Source organism: Cavia porcellus, unplaced genomic scaffold (genome assembly GCF_034190915.1).
Source record: "Cavia porcellus strain 051 isolate PalLab524CR breed Dunkin Hartley unplaced genomic scaffold, mCavPor4.1 scaffold_7, whole genome shotgun sequence".
Lineage (NCBI taxonomy): Eukaryota > Metazoa > Chordata > Mammalia > Rodentia > Caviidae > Cavia > Cavia porcellus.
The window spans coordinates 46,059,676-46,082,243 of NW_026947490.1; the positions used below are offsets into that span (position 1 = coordinate 46,059,676).

Consider the following 22,568-nt stretch of genomic DNA (forward strand, 5'->3'; position numbering starts at 1 on the left):
TCACCATTGTTCTGTATCCCTAATGGGTATTAGAAACACACATCTTCCCCAAAGGTTAAAAGTGCAGTAATGATAGACTTTTTTAGGCACAATTCTTCAATAGCTGGGCTCTTGTGGCAAAATATAGATATGATGACCTGTTACAGTTTGAATAAAGTATCTATACAAGTTTGGAGAAACCGCCTAGCGTCAGCTTGTAATTAAAGCACAGCAAGTCTGGATCTTTCTACCGCTGGCTCTTCTGCCACACTCAGCAGTAACTGTTTTAAATTGTGGCTAAAGTTGAAAGATGAATAGAGATTTAAAGTAAAAAGATGCTTAGTAATCCTTTTGCCTTGCTCTGAGTTCTACTATACTTAATTCTGATTCTTTAACAACAGGGACTAAGGATTTTCAGATTCAGAAGAGCCTAATGAAAGCTTTACCATAAGTGTATCAGAGTTTATTATAAAAGGAAGAAGAAAATGTGTAATTTTTTCTGATCTACAGAGTGAATCATAAAATAACAGGATTCAGCTTCAATAGGAAAAAAGTAGCAAAAAGAAAGACTGTGGCTATCCAGAAATTATAAAGTCATCTTGGAGGTATTTTTTTTTTATTTTTACATATGAGTATAATACAAAACTCAAGAGAATGTAAAGCATATATGTATATTTCAATGAAAGCAATTTAAATAAAAGTAGGAGCTTTCCGGTATCTATGATCAAGTATGAATTAAATTAAGTAAATATATTCAATTATCACAGAATTTCTCCTTAATTGTAAAATGAGTTTATTGTGTCTCTATTGATAGTGGTGGTAGGACAAAGTAAGATACTGACTAAATACCTTTTTATTTTTTGAGCTCCAGAGGCCAGGTATTCCTCAGTGGCTTACCTTGTCCTCCATGACTGCAAGGTTCCTCTCCAGTCCCTTGTGACTGTGAAACAGGGCCTCAGAACTAAAAAGATCGTTGCCATAGTCCTCAGAGATGAGAAGAGGCTCTTTCTCTTTGATCCACTGGATTGCTTCAGTAACATCCCTAAGATATTAACATAAGCTCCCATAAAATGAATGATAATATTGCAAGACAAACAAAACCACAGAACAAACTGCATGCATCTACCTAGTTCACCCAGGCAGCAAGTTTCCTGCCTTCCTCCAGACCAGCAAAAGTAACTTTAAAAGTTCCTGCTTATAAGTTGTTTCTGCTGAGATATCAGGGACCACGGTCCCTTGATGTTTGAGCTCTCAGATATGTTCCCTTACTTGAGTCAACTATTTATGAATTCCTTTACACCAAATCTTCCTCCTCTAACTCTTGCTCATTTTTCTCTTTTCTACAGAGTTTCTATCACTGATACATCAGTGCTATTTTTTTTATTGCTTTGGGATCTAATCTCCTATAATTGGCTACTGAGTAATACTCAGTTTTAATGTTCTTGCTATTTCAAAGGCAAAGGCATGATGAAGTTTGATTTAAGGTATTGGCCGTAAATTACAAACTAGAATAGGTCATTAGAGTTTAGATTAACAATGGTCCCAAATGTCTCATGCATTTGGAATGTGATTGCTTCACAGGGTTGCTATTCTTATCAGTGGATCTATCCAGTGTCCACATGTGCTGTTAGGAGGTAAAATCAGAAGAGCTAGATCACTGCAAAAATTTTGCAAGGATTTATCTCCCCCACTCCCAGCTCTTGCTTATGCTCTGCACTTCCTTGTTGCCATGACATGGGCAGTTGTCCACCACCAAGTCCCTCTGCCATGCTGCTTCTGCCTTAAAATCAGCTGACCATATATTATACCCATGAGCTAAATAAACTTCTACTTTAAGTTGCAAGGGTCAGGTATTTTGTCCCACAAAAGGGTAAAAGACTAAGACAGAGACAAATACAAGTAAACATGACATTATCTGAAGCTGGTTACAGTTATACCTTTTGAACCGCTGGAGGTCTGCAGCACTGGACAAAGTTTCCCTTCTTTGTAAAGCCAGATTACAGAGTTCCTCCCAGGCAGCATTTACCTGATCCTGCTTAGACTTTATTATGGGCAGATCAGGATGGTTCTCCTGCGAAAGATATCAGCAGTGAACTTATGTAAAGAAGAAATTACACCAAAAATCATTTCCACACTTTACACTGTTCATATTTGGTCAGAAGTAGTAAGTGGCCACTGTAACAAGACCTTCACCATAACCCTGTTTCCTAACTTACCTGGTCCACTTAATTAAAACCTAGGAACACCAATCTACCAGACGGCACTCTTTGTACATGGCATTGGACAAGCCTGTTAACACAGGTTTATTTTATATGATAGGATTATTTTTACCCACCTTCATTCTGTGTATGCTCAGTTTGCCAGATTTTATAAGCACTTTCTTAAGTAAATGAGGTAAATCTGTCTCCTTCCCTTCCCAAGTCCCAAGACAATAATGTATAAGAATACTGCATGTGTATATCTAGCCAGATTGATGAACAAACATTACATTATCCACTATTTTGTTTTCTTTGTTTCTTTTCACAAAGCACATGAGTAATCAGTCTGTTACCTGGTACAGACAATTGTTTGTAGTGTATATAATTCCTACACACACACACACACACACACACACACACACACACACCCTATTACCTCATTTCCATGGGCTAACAAAAGATGGTTGCAGTGAGAAGAAGAAACTTGCCAGGTTATGTGGCCTCAGGAATTTACATTCCTCTGTTTTCTCACAAGGTTTCATTTCCCTCCTATCCCATCGGCTGTTGGGCAGAGAACCTTTTCCCTGGAATGACTCTTCTGCCCCCATCTCACCTCAGCACATTCATTGGCATATTTGTTCACTGCATCCACTCTTCCCTTTCGAGCTGACAGCTCTTCTTGGAACTCTTCAAACTTCTTATGCAAAAATTCTGTGCGCTCCCAGGCCTCACCCAGTTCTGTAGATGTCACTATAGATTTCTGTAAACACAGAAAATTTTGCCAAGTCACCAGAAACACCAAGGAGTTCCAGCAGGTCAACAGTACAAACCCAAGTTTGTAATCTGGGATAACTCATATAGTTAAACTGAGGAATCTTTCATGTTTTGAGTGATGAATAAGCAATTATAGTACCCTTTAAAAAACTATTTACCAAAAAAAAAAAATACATATAAATCTCTCTAGCTGGATCAAATGGAACCGCTAGTCCTAGTTTTTTGAAGAATCTCCACACTGATTTCCACAGTGGTTGCAACAATCTGTATTCTCACCAACAATGAAGAAGGATTGCTTTTTCTCCACACCCATGCCAGTATTTGTTATAGGTTGATTTCTCCATACTAAAAATTCTTCTGGGGTGAGATGGAATGTCAGCATTGTTTAAATTTGTTTGTCTTGAATTAGCAGTGATGTTAAAAAAGAAAAATAAATAAATAAATAAATAAATAAACCTCTCTATAGGCAGTGAGAGGCAAGAAATTTGGGAAAGAGTTCGAAATATTCTCAGCCAGGCCCTGAAAATGAGCAGAAAGCTGGGAGAAGGTGTTAAAGATCGTGAAAGATGTAAGGAAGATGAGCATAGACGATATTCTAAGGCAAGATTTTTTTGTGTAAGTCTTGTCTTCTCCGTATCAGATCCACAGGTTTACACTTATTCTCTAACATTTACACTCCACAGTATCCTAGATTCTTAACCAAAATTCCTCTTGTTTCAAGGAACATTGTTCAGAAAGAAGCCTGAAACATTCTGGCTTCTTTGCAAATAGTCTGTAGTAAATTGCTGTGGAGTTGCTGGGCCAGTGGAATGGGAGGGCCTATTCACATGCTGTCTATACCTTCTCTTCGATCCATTCCAAGATGTCATCACACTCCAGGAAGTACTGATAGAACTTCAGGGCCTGCAGGAGCCAGTCACTCTTCTCCTTGGTCAGCTCCAGCAGTAGGTCCCACAGGCGGCGTAGTTCTACCAGATGGGTCTTTAGGGAAGAGAGCAGAAATACTGAGGCACAGAGGCTATGGAGGAGGTACAGACTCAGAGACTTGTGCAGAAAAGTGCTTTGGTTAGGGTGGGGGATATAGATCAGTGTTAGAGTACTTGCCTAGCATGTACAAGTTCCCAGATTCAATCCCCAGTACCACAAAAAAAGAAAAAAGAAAAAGAAAAAAAAAAAAAAAACCTTGGGTTAAAAATTCTTACTTCCGTCAATTATGCACCATTTAAACACTGGATATAGATTCAAATTTTGTTATAGTGAACCAAATATGATCTTTGCTAAAATGATTTGAAGTTTTAGAGGATAGATTAACTACAGCAATAACATAGATAAAAGGAAGGATCCAAGGAGCCTATGCATACGAACAGTGTTTAGAAACAGAAAGGTGAGTGAATGTCAGACAGTGAGCGTTCAAAATTCAAAAGCAGTCATGGAGAAAGAAAGCATAAAAATTAAATTTCACTGATTTATTAGCAATTTGTGGTACCAAAAGAGTTGGAATATTTGGGAAGTAAGTAGTTCAAGACTATATGTAGGGTTTTGGTTGCCAGGTTAGCTAAGAACATGACTGATTGCATATCTTATAAAACTAAAGTTGCCAACTGTATCGTGCCTTCAAGAATCAGGCTTTTCAGCTACTCTGCTCTTCAAGGTAACATGTGGAGCCCATGTCTCTCTGAACTTTGTCATGACTCTGTCTAATATGCTTCTAATTTTTATGATGGTTGGGAGATGTTTTAAAAATTTCCCAAATGTTTTAATTGATGTACAGATTTAATTACATAAAAGTCTAAATAATGCAAAATTGTTCATATTTTATACGAACACGTCACACATAATAATACAAAACTATTTATATTTCATATAAACAAATAAATTTGGAGATTTTCTTTTTATGATTTTTTAAAAAAATTATTTTCTGGTTAAAGCCTACGTTGCTTAGCCAAGCAACATATTTTGCTGATGGATGGGAAGTAATTTTTATGTTACATAAAAATATACCAGCCCAAGTTTTTAAAAAATGACAGAAATATTTTTGACAACCTAAAAATATGTAAAGTAAAATGTTCAGTCCCACAAAAAGATCATGAATTCACTATTTAACTACATGTATTTGAAAGAACTGCATGAGCTAAGAAAGCAAATGGCTTATATACTAATATTGGGAACAGCAATAAATGCTGTTGAAATGGTAGTTACTTTTAGATTTTTGTTCAAAGCAGATTCTTTGAAGACTAGAGATTTTAAGGAATATTTGAAGTAAGTGGAAAAGAGAGTTCAGAAAGGTGTAAAAATAGTTACAGGATGTAGTGTGTGAAAAGAAAGAGCCTTCACAGGAAAAACAGAAACTCAGAAAAGACTCAAATGGGAAAACATAGCATATCTGAAGAGACAGACAGTTGAACAATGAAGTGAAAAAATAATAATAATAATTAGAGAAAAACATTTGGAAAAGCCAGTTCATGTAAGAAATAAAAAGCAGGTGGAGCCAGATTATCCCAGTTGGCATAAGGAAAAAAGGATTACCATCCAGTGACATGTTCCCCATTCTGATTCCTTTCCCCACCCCACTGAACACAGCGACATCCTAGTCTCTCCTGCCTTCAATGCCTTGAGAACATAATAAGCAGGAATCTTTATTAAGCCAGGTATATCTGGTATAAGCGGTGGAAGCTCTCAGAATACAATGAACAAATAGGAATTTCTTGTTGAGATCTCTACTATACATTCACCTTGGTATCTTCATGAGCAAAATGTTCTTCATGTGATCGGGCTGCCCTGATTTCTTCCAGTTCAGCAAGGGCATTGGATTTTGCTTGTACTTCTGCTTCAAATGTTTCATGCTTCTGATGTTTTCCCTGAAGTTTAGAAATCAGAAGTCATGAATTATTAAGTACACTGATTCTGGAATATAAAGTGGACTATGTGGTCTTCTTACTTTTAAGCAGAACTACACACTTCAAAACTTGTATTTAACAGTGATCTATGGCTATAGATACAATTGCCTTATCCTAGAAGCAGTGGTCATTCTAGGCAGAATTACTGAACATAGGTTGGCAAAGAGTCACAAAGGCCACAGAGAGGGTCTTTTCCTGTCTCCAATTGCTTTGAGGATTTTAATTCCACTATTATTTCAATAACATGCTAACTTTTTAAAGATGTCATTAGTTTCTTTGGAATGAAAGTCTGAAGCATAAAAAGGAAGAGCTGAGTTCTATTCAAAGTAGAAAATAATGACAAACACAGTAGTTATAATACTGGCTCTGTACACATGCATTTTAGGCTCTGTTCTTGTCTTGTGTAAATCAATCCATTATGTTAATCTTGCTCTGGGTGCGCCCTCTCCAATATTCATCAACTCGGTAGCCTGTATACCCTTTTCTTCTGATGATAACTGTGCTACATATTCTCATAAGAGACTGAGTTTCCACAAAACTTCTTCTTGGAACTTTCAATGGAAATTAACAGGAGTCAAGAATTACCATTTTGGGAAAACCTAAGAAAATCTGTGGCTCTAAAGAAGGTGGAGAATGATTGCATTGGAGATATCAATGACTTTGTTTTAAACCATGATTCCTTTCTTAATATAACAAAACATTGAAATCAAGTGTTATGTCAGAGATCCTTTAAACTTTTAGTCACAGTTTTGTCAATAGCCTCACTTCATTTGAAAGGAAGAGACCAAAGGATAGACAGAGGATGGAGGGAGAAAGGAAAGAAAAAAAAAAATTAGGATGTATTATTTATATGTACCAACTCTACACAATTAGGGTAATTAATTTATACTCCAAATATGTACTAATAAGAACTTAAAAATTAAAATTTTTAAAAATTTAAAAATTAAATTAAGTTACCATAGGATATTATCTAGAAAGAAAGAATTCTCTGAAAATCAAATGTGGAAGATAAAACCTTAATCATTCTATTTAAAGATAGAATTATCCCTTGTAGATAGTCTAATCTTTCATTCCCTTCATGTTTACTAGATACCCATTGTTTTAGAAGAATATGAACACAGATGTATGAAAGTTAGCGTGACCTCTTTGTCAGAAGTATAATAGTTAACTTTTTTTTTTTTAGTTACTAGAAGTCAGTGACATCAAACCAGTAACACTTTTGTGGAGATATATTAGTAAACCTGTAGTCACTATCTGTGTCATATTCTCAAGATCATGGTTTTCGATTATTTTGTTTATTGGAGTAGCATGTACCAGATTTAACTCCAAACACTGCCATGATGCTGTCTGACACAGCCCAAGTGATTTCAATTTATGGAACATATTTTAAATATTTCTCAAAAGTTTTAATTATTCTAGGGGATTCATTACACACAAACTAAATAATTTTTAAAAGTACATAGTTTACATAAGTGAATATCTTTTGAGATTTTTCTTGTTATGAATTTCTAAATTTTTTTCTGGTGTAGTCTGTGTTTGGTGATCATATTTTGCTGACAGTAAAATGGAAAAGAATTTTCTTGCTATTTTTAGAAACTCCCAATGTAGTCATGAATTAAAACTAATGAATAAACCTTCACTTACACAGCGAGGTTCTGAATTCACTGCGTCAATACATACATTTGGAAAGTGCATGACTTTAGTGAGAAATAGCTAATACTTTAGCAAAGGATAACATGGAAAAAATATTGCTTGAGTAGTGGTTATCACTACTTTATAGATTTTCAGGGAATTTTCTCAGGGCACATGTTTTAGAAAATTTTTCACAAAAGGAAAGAGTATAGATAAGTAGAATAACAGTCAAAGGATGTGATGTGCTTAGATAAAAAAAGAGCCTTAATAGACAAAGGGAAACAACAGTAGGGGAAATATTATAGTACTCAATGATTTAAAGAGACAAGGAGATTGAAGTCAAAGAAATTATTAAAAACAACTTAGAAAATAAAAATTCATCTTAGAAATATGCAAACATAATTGTACTACTAATTTCTTTCAGTTCATTGAAAAGGTTGAATGGTGCTTATATTGGTTGATGAATTAGTGTGGCTAGATATTTTTCTTATTTTTTTATTTTAAAAAAGCAAGAGAAAAAGGATAGAAATGACACAGAATTTTGAAAAATGGTAGGAAATTAACAGTAATTAAAATATTACATATTGTTATATTAGAAGTAGTTGTTCAGGTTACAAGATTTAGGCACAAAAACTCATCAGTCAATGAAAGCACAAACTATTCTTTTGGATGAACTAACATAGAAATTGGTAGTTTAGCTATCATATAGCTACACTATATATGTATATTTTTTTTCTTTTCTTCCTTCTCTTTTTTCCCTTAGTTCTTTCCTTTCAAGCACTTGCTTCTCCTTTCATTACCATGATATCTATTGTATATTTTGGATCTTATTACTCCTTCAGTTTTTTTTTTTTTTTTCATACTAGGGAGTCAGTACAATGTGATTTTGATTGTAATGTGATTTTGATTTATTTCACTTATGAGTATGGTTTCAAGTTGACTCCATTTACATATAAAAGCCTCAAATTATCCTTCTTTATAGCAGCACAATTTGTAGTAGCTAAATTTTGTAAATAACCCGAACCCATCAACCACAGAATGGATAAAAAAGATTTTTACACAATGGAATACTGCTCAGTTATGAAGTATGCCTATATCTTGCATTCTGAGCAACTACTTTGAAGGCAATGATATGCAATCCACATGTACTTATCATTTCTGCTTTGAAACTGCTTTGAAACTCTGCCTGCTTTGAAACTCTGTATCGTTTTTATTTTTGTTTACTTTTCTTTATTTATAATTTTAAAAAATAAGTTAAAATATTTTAAATCCAAATGTGGAGCAGGTTTAAGGTGGTTGAATTTAAGTCAGTTTACTCTACAGTAGCATAAGTAGATAAGTACTACCACCCAACAGTATCTTCTAGGCCTGACGAACAGGCTCCTAGGCCATGTCAGTATACAATGGGATATGCTACAGTTTCTTCTGCCTCAACCCGGTAGAACACTAAAGGCAGGGACCCATTTTTTAAACCATTTGCAACAAGGTTTCTATCTGATATAACCAATTAAAATTCTGATAACAAAAAGTAATTAGAAATATAACATGGAGACCTCTATCATATGTTTACCTTAACATCTTGATAGACCAATTGATATTCGGCAAGATGGGTGCTCATTTTCTTTGCGACCTCTGAGTCTGCTGGTACCTTTTCCTTTAGGTGTGCAGGTTCCTGAGATATAGAAAAACAGAGATATGGAAAATTAAGCATAGTATCTCTGGACCATAAAGTGGACCTTGTTTTCCTCCTGTTACCTTTAGGCAGAACTACTTGTTCCCCTACCTGGATTAGATGCATCTGTACCCACATTTGAAATGATCATATACTAAAGCAAAGGCCACTCTAGGGAGAGACACTAAACCTAGATTGTCAGAATGTTTCAGGCTCAATGTCAGAGGGCAGAGAGACTCTTTCTTTTGCCCCCTTGCCTTTACAAAATTTTCAGGAAATACCTTATTATTTAAAAGGGCTTCTAGATCTCTAAGAGGATAAAAGAGTATGTCACCCACAGTGCTTTAGAAAACAATCTACCTGAGTTCTTTAGAACATTGCACACAATGAAGAAGTTGGTAGTTTTAATAATGGCTTCATACACATGGATAACGAGTGCTTTCCTGTCATGTGTAAATTAATTCATTTGAGATATATGACTTTGATTTTGTTCCACATGCTCCCTTCCTAATGTCAGTTATGCTTTTTGCATGGCTACACCTTTCTTTTGACGATGGCAGTGCTACATACTATGATATGAGGTCCAAAGGCAGATTTAGAATCTTTCACCAAACTTCTCATAGGACCTTTCAGCTAAAATTAATAAGAATGAATGACAGCAACTTCAGAAAAACCTAGCAAAATCTCTATTCTGAAGAGAAGGGAGAGTACTTGCTATAGAAGCATTGATGGTTCTTTACCACTAGACTGTATTAATGTCACAAAATATTGAAATCATATGATAATGGTAGAAATTCCTTAAATATTTACTTAATCTTTTTTCATAAGCTTGTTAATTTCAAATTATTTGAAGCTATTATGGAATACAATCTAGAGTTTTCTTGGCAAATAAAATTCTGATTTAAAAACTAGAAGATGTGTCATTTGGAAAAAGAATTAGCATCCTTAAGAGCCTAATCTTTCATTCTTTTATAGCTAACAAGCCTTACATTTTCTTTGAAAGAGTTGTTCAATATAATCATTTATAAGAAACAGTTCAGTGTTTCAACTATTACCATTTTTTTCCTTGTGTTTTGTTTTCTCAATCTCATCCTTCCAGTTTTATAAGGAGATACACCTTTAGATTTTCTCTTAATTCCAAGTTGAAGGTTTTTCCTGTACTTATTTGTTTTGTTTGGTGTCTATTTTTTCCAAGTAGAATGAGACTTTATTCTTACCCATCTGCCCTTATGATCATAAAGACAAACCTGTTTCTCTTCTTAGAGGTTTAGATATGGGCTAGGGAAGTGTCTGGCACTGACCTCTATAGAAGGTATTTCTTTATAGCTCTTATCCTCTACGGTCTTGATCTTCTCCAAGATCCACTTCTCCAGGTCATCTACATCTCTCCTGAAAACTTGGTAGTGATAGGACTCCTCAAGCTTCTGACCCCGCTCAGCAACCCGTTCCTTGAATCTCTGGTACCGATTCAACACTTCCTGACGCCTCTGCTGGATTTCTTCTGCTGTCTCCAAAACCTTTGGCCCACTGCTATCCATGATCTGAAACTTTAAAATCCTCTATGTACTCTGAAATATCACACTGTGTCTCATAAATCTGTGTAAATATTATGCATCAGTCGAAATTTTTAAAATATTTAAACCCATATAAAATTAAAAAGCTATCTATTGGTACTTTCCATATATCCCAAGGCATTTACTTATGTTAAATCTACATTTAAGAATCTTTAAGCCTTTAAATGTTTATTGTTAGAAGGTCTATGTATATTTAGATAAATTTAACAACATATAGCTACTATTTAGACCAGCAACTATTAACAATTTGGAAGACTTTCTACCTTCTCCTATAAATGTGTGCCAACATTTATTCTTCTCATGATGGAATAAGTTTAAGTTAGGAATTCAGAAAAAAGTAGCTCAAAAGAAATGTAATTTTATGGCTCTCATATATTGAAAAACTTTGCAAAGTGCTGATCATCTTGAACTTAAGTTACCGAGTACTTAGAAGTGTTTTAAAAGTCACTTAATGAATCATTCAAAAATTTTTGAAAAATTTACTTTATGTTTAGAAATATGGCTAATATATCCTTTATTCTATGTATTACTTTATCCAAAAACAATACAAACCCAAACTTAGCACTCTTCTGATAACAAATTTCAAATTATTAATTCAGTAATTGTTTTTTAAAGACTTACATAGTCAAATAATGAAAAATAATCCTCTCTTTAGAGGAGTCAAACCTGTGTGTGGCAGTATTCAACAAAATTTCCAAAGGTCCATTGCATTCATGATGATTTGAGCACGGTTTCTGTAGTTTACTTTCTCCTGAATTCTCACTGCACAGTTTGAATTTTACTCAAATTTTTTCTCTATTGTTTCCCATGGGCACCATTTTCTACTGTGCTCATCACATGAAATTATTCCATAAAGACCCAGATCTTTATCAAGTTTATTTTGTTCCAAATTGTTTAATTGTTCTATATGTGAACTAACATATAATTGCTAGGTTTTGATTACTATATAGACATAAGTTCTAGGTTATGTTTAAATACAAACATACACCAAAGAAGAATTACAATTTTCTACTTGTCAAAAACATTAACAATTTTGATGACCTTGCAAACAGTACAAACAGTTCAAGTGAGACAGTTTTCCTAATAATATCAGTGAAAACTTCCACTGAAGAGAACCGAATTTGTACTTACGATTTCCTTTGCAGATTGTACCACTTTTCTTAAAGGACTAGAATTTGCCAAGATGAAATGTATCTAACAGAGATAAAGAGAAAGAATCCACACTGAATTCTGTAACTGAATTCATAAAAGTCTAACAGACATATGAATTTGATAAAGACCAAAAAAAAAAAAAAAAAAAAAAAAAAAAAGGCTCAGAATCATCCCGCCAACCCTAGACAATCAACTTTATCTGCAGGAGCCACATTCAGCTGAAGCAGCTGCTAACGTTCACCACAGGCACAAGATGACTCAGCACTTTGGGCAGGGGTGGATTATTATACTCATTTGCTCAGCAGGACTTCAAAAAACAAATGAATGCAAAGTTCTCAACCAAAATGTAGGAAGAAAAACGTTGCAGATGTAACACAAACAGCTATGCTAAGATTATGTCTTGTGTCTTTGATTGATTTTAGATGCTATAATCTCTGAACCTCATTACTGAGAAGAACTAGGGCTGCTCACTCTCTTGACTCCTTGTAGTGCAGAACTACAAGAACTCAGGCTACCCACAGCTTGCTGTCTTGATCTTTTTCTAGGAAGCAGGACTCAACAACTTGATCAAGATCTAATTGCAGATTTGCAAGACCCTTCAAGTCAACCAACTACCCAATACTTGCTTTAGGGTATTTTTTAAAACAAAGAAAAAAATTTATTACTGGACTCATAGATCAGATTTTTTAAAATATGATTTAGCTGTTCTTGTAGTCTTTCAAATAGAAGGGATGAAAATTAAGATATATGAATATGTTTGTTTTATATTTCATGAAACAAAAATTAGGATACCTCATTAGATAAGCTAATGATATCACAAAACATTTGAAACTAAGACATACTTTTGATATATGGTATAAGTATCATAGTAAATTTATATATTCTTCTATTGGAGAAAAAAGAATAAGGTAGAAATTATTCTCAAAGGTAAAGTTATTTTAAGCAAACTTACTAAAGTGAAAAAAAACAAGCAAGAAGAAAATAATAACATGATTTTGCTTTTTCCTACAAAACCCTGGGGCTAGCCATGCCAAACTTGATGGCATATGTTTTTGTTCTAATACCCAGAAATTATTGCCATGGCCAATATCATGCTTTTTTCCAGTAAATGTTTTAAATTTAAGTCTTTAGACTAATTTGACTTGATTTTTGGGTATGGTGTAAGATAAGTACCTAATTTCGTTCGTTCCCATGGTGATACGCAATCTACTTAACTCATATATTGAAGAGACACTTATTTTTTCACGTGGAACAGGTCTACTGATTAAGCTATACTATAGATTAGATCACAAGATTAATTATATGATTACTAGTCTCAGTAAGGTGATCCTGGAATACAGGGAAAGGAACTAGAAATGTTGATGCATAAATTGCAAAGTGGTATAAGGTTATGTTGATATTGGATTTGATTCTTTATGGAATTTTTGTAAGTCAAACAACAATAGAATGATACTTTGGCTTTCAGAGAATTTTTCTGTACAGAAATAGAGTTGATGATATCTTATACAAATATATACAAAAATTGCTCCAGATCAATAGCAAACAGAACATTAATTACAGAACTAAACCTGAAAATGAACAAAGCATTTAAATAGATATTTCTCTAAAGAAGGTATACATATCAGCAACAGATTTATAAAAAATACTCAAATCACTATTATGGTAATAAAAATAAAAAATTTCAGTGAGACATAACACTTCTGTTAGAATGCTATAATAAAAAAACTAAGAAGATAATAAGTATTGACAAGGATAGGGACAAATTGGAACCCTTGTATACTTTTGGTGGGAATGCAAAATTGTGCAACTGTTACGGAAAACAGTGTGAGATTTCTGAAGATTAAACATAAAATTACCAGATGATCCAGCAACATCACCTTTGGTGCATGTCCAAAGAATGAAAATCAGTATCTCAAAGAGATGCATTCTAAGACCTGGACATGGTGGTGCATTCTGGTAATCCCAGCATTTGGGAGGATGGGCTAGGTGGTTTGCTGTGTATTGTAGGCCTAGGCTACATAATGAGTTCAAGACATTGTGAGACCCTGTTTTTAAAATTTTAAAAAAGGAGAGATTGTATATATTCCAATGTTTATTACAGCACTATTCAAGATATAAAAGCAATAAAAACTTACATTACAAATGAATAAAGAATGTGTTGTGCATAAATGCAATGGATAATATTCAATCTTTGAAAAGGAGGAAATCCTGCCATTTGGGGCAACACTGATGGATATTTAGAGAGTTATGCTAACTGAAATAAGCCAGACCGAGAAAGACAAATGAAAACACTCATAAAGTAAGCTAAAAAAAAAAAAAAAAAATCAAACCCATAAAAATAGAAAGTAAAATAGTGATCTTCGGTGACTGATAGAGAGTAAACTGGAGAATTATTTTAATGGAAGCAAATTGTCAGTTATAAAAACTTATTAAGTTCTGGAGATCTAGTATGCAAACTTGTACTTTTACATAATACTGTATTAATTACAGCGATATAGTATCATACTCTTAAAACTTCTTAAATGGGTAGATCTCATATGGTGTTCTTATTGCATTTTTAAAAATAGCTAAGAGTCATAGTTTTTAGAGCAAAGAAACAATGTTGAAGTCCACAGAAGACACTCAGGGAAGAGATCTGATAAGTCAAAACAAATGCATTCTTTAAGGTTTCAGTTACTGCAGCCAAAAGTGAGTGACTATAGGAGTTGCTCTGACAGTTCTCTGGCTGTTATTCTGACAGTTGCTGACTTGAAATTCAGTCTTACCCTGAATTTCCACTCTCTTGAAACAGAAAGTTTCTCATGTCTGAACATTGTTTACCATCATTAGTTCCAGGATGGAGGCTCTTTCTTGAAACAGATCGAAGAACATAATAACAAAACTTTATGCCTTAAAAATTTAACACTTTCTTATTTTTTCTTGTACTTTTATCTCTGTCTATAACTGCTGATTGATTCTGGTTACAAAAAAGATCTTGACTATAAAAGACTCAGATAAAGCATGCACAGTACAGCTTAGAGTAAAAATGTACACAATCTATAAAACTGGTGTGCAGTACAATACTTACATGAGCATTGAGGGTGTACAGGAAGCACTAATGTTAGTCACAGACAGATTAATGTAAAAAGAAGAGAAAAGGAAAACGGAAAAGAAGGGAAAGAAAGTTTTTTTTTTTTAGAGATTTGCAAATTTGAGTTTCAAACAGAGCTAAAGAAATACAGTTTCAAACAGAGCTAAAGGAAAAATAACATTAGAAGACTCCAAGTTGAGAAAGTTAAAATTAGATACAGTTAATGACAAAATCACCTCTTACTTTTTCAAATGTTATCTAATATTGACCTGACTCATTTTGGAATTTAAAAAATGGAAGCATTTAAAATAAGAACTATTTCTGAGACCTTTTTTTTTTTTTTTTTTTTTTTTTTTTTTTTTTTTTTTTAAACAACTGATGTCTTTTCAGTGGTTCTGCCTGGGCGGGGTGATTTGGAAACCTCTAATTTTTGGCTCTGGTAATCAGCTCGGGGCACGTTTGTTCTTCATACTGCAGGATAATCAGCACAGAGCAGCTTGCATCAGCCCAGTCCAGGACTCCGAGCAGAGTGAAGTGTTGACCTTTTCCTCCTGGGCTTAGACCTCCCAAGCTTCTTTGCCTAACACTTTACTGTGGAGTTTTTGAAGTTTGACTTTCTCCATTTGTTTAGCAACAAGATAGATATGTGAATTGTAATGCAAAACCAAATTATTTCCTCAGTGGAACATAGGTCATCATTAATCTATTATTTTTATATTTTTTCCAGTTTTTTTTATTACTGAATGGATCATGACAATAGAAGCTATTTAAAAAATAAACAACTCTTTTTATAGTTAACTACCATCTTCACCTCAGGGCTCTGAGGTTATTTGCTCCTTAAATGTGGTTAAAATTTTATATATTTTTCCAGTTTGCAATTCTTTAATCAAATAGTAGAAATTTTTCCTTTTCCTAACTTCAGCACCTTTCACTCTCCTCTTTACCTTATTAATTTTTCTGTTCATTTGTTTGTTTTTGTTGCATTAAAAAATCGTGATGTTTCTCTTATACAATAAAGTATAAAATTGAAATTGAAAGTCAGTTTAAGCTAAGGGAAAGTGCGCTGGATATAGGATCCAAAACTGAAGCATCTCACTTAAATGCTAGGTTTCACTATTTAGTAAGAGTATTATGACTGCTAACGTATGTAAACAATGCCAATCACATTTATTTTAATCATTTCTGACCATTCATGTCATTCTGAATCATCAGGTTTTAAAATCAGAATATAAAGAGCAAGATCTGATGTTGGATATTGTTTTAGTCAGTGTTCTCAAGACAAGGGATTTAATTCAGGACTCAGAAATTAACAAAATTAGTTTACAGATGTAGAAGGGTGCAGGAGACCTGAGATCTAATCCTAACCCTGAGTCTGAGAATGTTAAACATCCGATTGAACATTTAAATATATGTCAATCACACAAATTTAAGTGGGTTTTCTGTTCTGGGTGTCATTTTATTATTAAAAGTAATACTGATGCACAACTGTATCTTTTCTTTACCTATTTGATCCAAACCCTCTGCCATTCTATGTTCAAGATGGGATTAGAATTATCTGAGATTTTCTTCTCATAACTTCAAAAGATAACGATTGCTGCTAATAATTGATTTAACCTTTCAGCAAATCATTGTGAAGTGTTTTGGTAGATAAAGCATTTACCAGACAGAGAGAATACAGAGATGAACCAGATAATATATCTAAATTTAAATAGCCTTATTTAAATACTGTTAGAGAAATGCACAAACCAAGGAAACTATAAGAGAATAAAAGTATCCTAAATGTAGGTCGAAATATGTTAGAGAAATATGTAAAAGTAGATTTACTTATGTTTTAGTAGGTTATAGAGATTATCAAGACATAGATTGTATCGTATGTGATATCCTTTCATTGAAAAGATAGGAATGAGGGACTTCATTACGTCTTATACTATTTTTGTTGGAGTTTATGATTAGTCAACCTCTTAAGACATTAAAAAGTTCACAAAGGCAACAGAATAGGTAAACATCCCATTTATTATGTCTGCGCAGAAAACACAGTGATAACAAATACACTGAAACCATTAATATAGATATTTGCTTAGCAGTAATTAATAGGTGGATTTTGTCTTGTTTGGTACAAGGAATGAATCAAATAGATATGCATGGGCATTTTATGGCTTTCTAGATTCCTTTTTTCTTTACACTATAGATAATTTGGTTGATCAGTAGTGATCATACTATGAACACTAGGATAATGGCTGTGTCTTGCATAAAGGAGTACTGGCCAGAGAAATGCAGGTGCGTTAGGGCCATATTTCCAAACAATAGTTAAGAAAGCAACATGATGGGAAGGAGGCAATCTTTTACTCATTGACAAAGGTTAATACTTTCTTGAAGATGGGGTAGTGGTAGAGAAAAATCTCACAGGAGTAGACACTGATGAAATTTACAGATGGGAATCCAGTTTGATGGCAAAGAATACCATGAGATTTCCAGGGATAATGATCAGCAAAATGAGGAGCCACAAGCTAAAAACAAAAGCCTATCTTCCTGCTAGAAGATAAAGCCAGTGAATACAAATTCTGGTATTGCTATGTGAGTCTCAGTTATCATCCTAGTTGTGCCCTCCCCCCCAAAAAAGTGTGTCATGCATGCATGCCAAATGTTGGAAGTGATTATATACTCAATTTGTTTTGTTTATTATATTTCTCATCTATTTATGCAAAGATTTGACAAATACTTCCCGTATTACATGTACTATGTGAAAAACTATGATTAGAAGAATCTCTATAAAGGAGTCAGTATTCTAAATACCTGAATTGTTGTATTTCCTCAAGTCAGCTACACCATGAGATCCATGTTTAGTGGTCAATTGTCTCAGGTACCCAAGAGCACACTGTAATAACTAGCAAATTATTTACATTTATATCTCCTTCATGTTTAGAAAGCTTGCATACGTTTCACCTTCCTCCTTCCATATCAGTACTTCTGCTCAGAAAAAAATAGATCAAAGTCCAGCTCTAATATTATCCGCTGCCCATTAAGGACTGAATTGCTAACACCACCACCACCCCATAATTCATAATATGAAACCCTAATGACCAATTCATCTCTATAGGAAACAGAGCCTGAGTACATGATGGAAATTAATTTATAAGAGTGTAGTTCCCTACCCTTATAAGGTTAATACCTAATAAGGGGAAGAGATAACATCTCTTGCTCTCTCCACCCTATGAGCACACAGTAAGAAGTTGGCCATCTACAAGTCAGAAAGAGAGCCTTCACCAGCAACCAAATCACCTGCCACACTAATCTTTAACTCCTAACATCCAATCTGTGAGAAAATAAGTTTTCATTCTTCATGCAACCTGCTCTGTCATATTTTGTTTGGAAATCTGAAAAGACTAATACTTCTCTAGAAATGATTCTTCTGGAATTACATTTTTCTCTGAAAGAGATCATCAGTTGTGTTACTGAGTTTACTGTACAGTGTAATAGTTTATCGTTATGCAGTGCTCAATCAGAGTCCAGGCTGTCTGAAACCAAGAGGAAAAGCACTGGTGATGTGCAGAGGACTGCCAGGAAGTGCAAAGCAAACTGCCTTGCATACTGGTGTCAAAGGTATAATGGTCCTCACTTTGTGGGACTCACAGATGAATCTGACTTACAAGAACAGAGTTGGTTCATAAGCTGGGCACTTGCTGTACTTCTGTTGAATTTAGGTTTTCCAATTGAGTTTTTGTGTTCTTCCCTACAGCCTGGTACACAAAGAGTGCTCATGACATTCTTCAAGGATGCTGGGGAATCCCTTCACAAATTTATTCCCCAAATTTTAGAGAAAAGTATACTTTTTGAACGCTCATTATATTGTTAAGTAGATCTCAACTTGTAAACCTACAGTAACATTCCAATCTCTCTACATGAATTCCATTCTCTACATTGAACAAAGGGAGTTCAGGTGTTTCTAATTTGTTTAATGTGGCTCATCTTTCCATCCATGTTTCAATAATCAAGCAGCCAACCAAACTGTTACTTGGCATTCCCAGACAACACACAAGACATTATGGCAAATAGAAACTCTCAAATGTCACCCAGAAATTGGAGACAAATTTATTTACATTGATAGCACTGATCTCCAGAAAAAATGTCTGGCCCCAGAGGCACAGGTAGGAAAGTTTTTGTAGGCTTGCAAGTAAGAAAGGAGAGTACTTGGCTGTCTTCGATTAGTTCTTACAGTATGCATCATAGAGATCAGCTCTTTCTAAGAAACAGAAGTAACAGGAACTGTAACAGAAAATATTACCTGGTCAACTAACAGAACCTGAACTATACTGACTTGGGGTGGGGGCATTTTCTGATATACTTTAACTCCAAGTTTATATTGATTTTTGTCTGTGTTACTTAGTTACTCCACGTAGACCGTGACCATCAAGAACTAAATTTATCATACGCATCTCCAGGTGAAAGGGAAATGTCCAATTCTTTCTTAGTTTTCAGAGTCCAGATAGAAGTTGCCATAGTAATGAAAGCAGCCTGTTTAGCATATATTGCTTGTCTTCCTACTTTCAGTGACATTCACTTCTGTCCATATTTACTGAGTGCCTGCTAGTAAAAACATTAAGTTAAAGACAGTATAAAAGTCACTTGGGAAGCAGACATGCTGCTGTGAAGTTAGCCATAATATTGGGATGAAAAGTCAATTGCCATAATACCTGGCATCCTTGAAGAATGCCGTGAGCACTCTTCTCTGTATACCAGGCTGTGGGGAAGAACACAAAAACTCAATTGGAAAACCTAAATTCAACAGAAGTACAGCAAGTGCCCAGTTTATGAACCAACTCTGTTCTTGTAAGTCAGATTCATCTGTGAGTCCCACAAAGTGAGTACCATTATACCTTTGACACCAGTATGCAAGGCAGTTTGCTTTGCACTTCCTGGCAGTCCTCTGCACATCACCAGTGATTTTCCTTTTGCTTTCAGACAGCCTGGACTCTGATTGAGCACTGCATAACAATAAACTATTACACTGTACAGTAAACTCAGTAACACAACTGATGATCTCTTTCAGACACATGAGCCACTGTGTGACTTGTTCTTATCTATGAATGGTTCTAATGGCTTTTTGAGTGGGGTCTATTATGAGGGAAAAGCCAAATTAAGGCCATTGGAACTACTTGCATTAGGGAAAATAGTAAAGTTATGTTTATTTATTTATTTATGTATTCATTTATTCAAACTTACAACCTCACACTTGCCAGTCAGGCACTTATGCCACTGAGCTAAACCCCAGCCTGAAAATAGTAAATTTAAAGCAATACTGCAATCTTGGAAAGATTTCAGAGGTGGTGGCACCACCAAGGGTTTAAAAGTTACAAGAATGATGTTGTCTATCCCCTACATATTGAATTATTCTATTTTCCCAAAGCAAAAAACAGTTGGATGATGCAGAATAAATATGGATTATCATAAACTTAACCAAGTAGTGTTTCTAGTTAAATCAATTGTACCAGTTATTGTTTCATTGTTTGGGCAAATTAGCACATCTTCTGGTGCCTGGTACATACTATTGATGAGAAAACTATCTTTCTTTTCGTAAGTGTTATAAAACCAACTAGAAGCAATTTTCTTTTAGTTGGCAAGACCAGCAGACTACTCTTAAAGTCCTACTGAAGAATATATTGATTTGGTAGGAATCTCAATCATCTTTTCCTTCACAAAAAGTCACACTCATACATTATATTGACAACTGTGTGGAGATTGGACCTACTGAGCAAGAAGTATGAATACTCTAGATGTATTTGTCATACATTTACATTTCAGAGGATGGCAAGGAAATCTGACAGATAATCAGGAGTTTCCTATCTTAGCAATATTTCTAGGTGCCCAATGGCATAGAGTATATTGAGATGTCCCTCCAAAAATTCAGGAAAAGATTTGCTTCTGTTTTTTTTTTTTTTTTTTCCTAACATGAAAAAGCCCAATGCACAGTGAGCCTTTTGGATTTAAAGTACCATATTCCTCATTTGTTACTTTTACTTGATTACCCCAAAAAGCTACTAATTTTGAGGTTTTCCAAGAACAAAAGAAAGTTTTTAAAAATGCTAGGCTGTTGTTCAAGTTCCTCTGCCACAGGAGTCATTATTATCCTGCAGATCCAAGCGTGTCTGAAATTTCAGTAGCAGGTTGAAATATCTGTGGCACTTGGACAGTGCTGTGAGCCACAACACAAGCCTTAAGGACTCTACCATCATCTTAAGAACAAGCAAAGGACTCTACCACCATCTATAGACAGCTAGCTGCATACCTAACTCCTGGCCTGATATTTCACCTTACTAGAAACTGAAGGCTTATACATAGCCCACCAATTTAGAGTGTGGACCTGAGCCACTCATCATAAACTGACTGTAACCTAATCCATGAACTCATGAGGTTGGGCATGTACAACAGCAAGTGATCATCAGACGGAAATCTATGTGTATGTGGTACTGGGCTACTGGGCCCAAGAAAGCATGAATAATTTACACAAAGAAGTAACCTAAATGCTTATTCTTTTCACTCCTGCTACTCTGATTCTCTTCCCAGCCTGCACCTATTTTTACATGGGGAGTTCACTATTTTCAGCTGACAGAGGCCAGGTTTACAGATGTTTCTGCATTATATGTATCAATAACAAAGAATAAACTATATATTCCCTTCTTAGGGTATCCCTAAAAATCAGTGGTGAAGAGAAATCCTCCCAGTGGGTAGAATTCGAGGTAGTGCACTTCATTGCATATTTTCTCTTGTATATGAAATAGTCAGACAATATTACATACCACTGTATGGGCAGCAGTGAGTGATTTTGCTGGATTATCAGTGAATTATAAGAAATATTATTGACTGGTGTCAAAGAAACTGAGGAAAATATAGATACATACCCCAAAATGTTCTGACAACAAGATATTTGTGTCCCATATAAATGCCCACCAAAGAATGAGTTTGTGAGATGAGGATGTTTTAATAACTAAATGAACTGCAGTTCTACAGAATTCAAGTTCCGTTCTGCTGATACCAGTCAATTCTTTTCCCAGCCACTCCTTTCACCACCCATAGATTTATGGCCAAAGTGGCCATGGTAGCAGAGATAGAAATGATATCTGAGCTTAGAATATGTGCTTTCACTAACTAAAGTAGACCTGGAACTGATGAATATCCTATCTGCTAGTAGCAGAGACAACAGTGAGCCCCTGATACCATTCCCTGTAAGTCACTTACACTGGATAATTTTTTGCAAAATAAATAGTATCTTGTACTCATCAGAACAAATACTTTGAGTATGGATTTATCTTACCTGAAAATGAAACTCTGTAAAATCTCTATCTGTAAACAGACAGAGTGTCTTATCTGGCATCATGGCATTCCATGTAGTATTTTTTTAAACCAAAAAACTCAATTCTACTAAACAAAAAATAAGTTTTACAATGAAAATATGCTTATGGAATTCACTAATTTTGCTATATTCTTCACCATCTTGTGGCAGCTGTCAAAGTAGAATGGATTTTTGAAAACAGCTAAAGTGTCAGCTAGATAGAAATAATTTTCAAAGCTGTGGCAAGTTTCTATACTGGTCCGTTCATGCTCTGAATTGACATCCATAATATG

At 34.7% G+C, this 22,568-nt stretch overlaps 1 protein-coding gene across 1 annotated transcript in view; it reads right to left on the minus strand.

The window, feature by feature from the left end:
- Positions 1–12,020, minus strand: part of Spta1 (spectrin alpha, erythrocytic 1) — a 72,610-nt gene extending 60,590 nt beyond the window's left edge. Inside the window, exons 1-8 of the mRNA XM_063253474.1 lie at positions 11,858–12,020; positions 10,454–10,699; positions 9,051–9,152; positions 5,684–5,809; positions 3,792–3,932; positions 2,791–2,937; positions 1,917–2,050; positions 877–1,021 (exon numbers count right to left, since the gene is read on the minus strand). Of these exons, the coding sequence (XP_063109544.1) occupies positions 877–1,021; positions 1,917–2,050; positions 2,791–2,937; positions 3,792–3,932; positions 5,684–5,809; positions 9,051–9,152; positions 10,454–10,690 (1,032 nt within the window). The 5' untranslated portion in view covers positions 10,691–10,699; positions 11,858–12,020. The remainder of the gene's footprint in view (positions 1–876; positions 1,022–1,916; positions 2,051–2,790; positions 2,938–3,791; positions 3,933–5,683; positions 5,810–9,050; positions 9,153–10,453; positions 10,700–11,857) is intronic.
- Between the last annotated feature and the right edge of the window lie 10,548 nt (positions 12,021–22,568).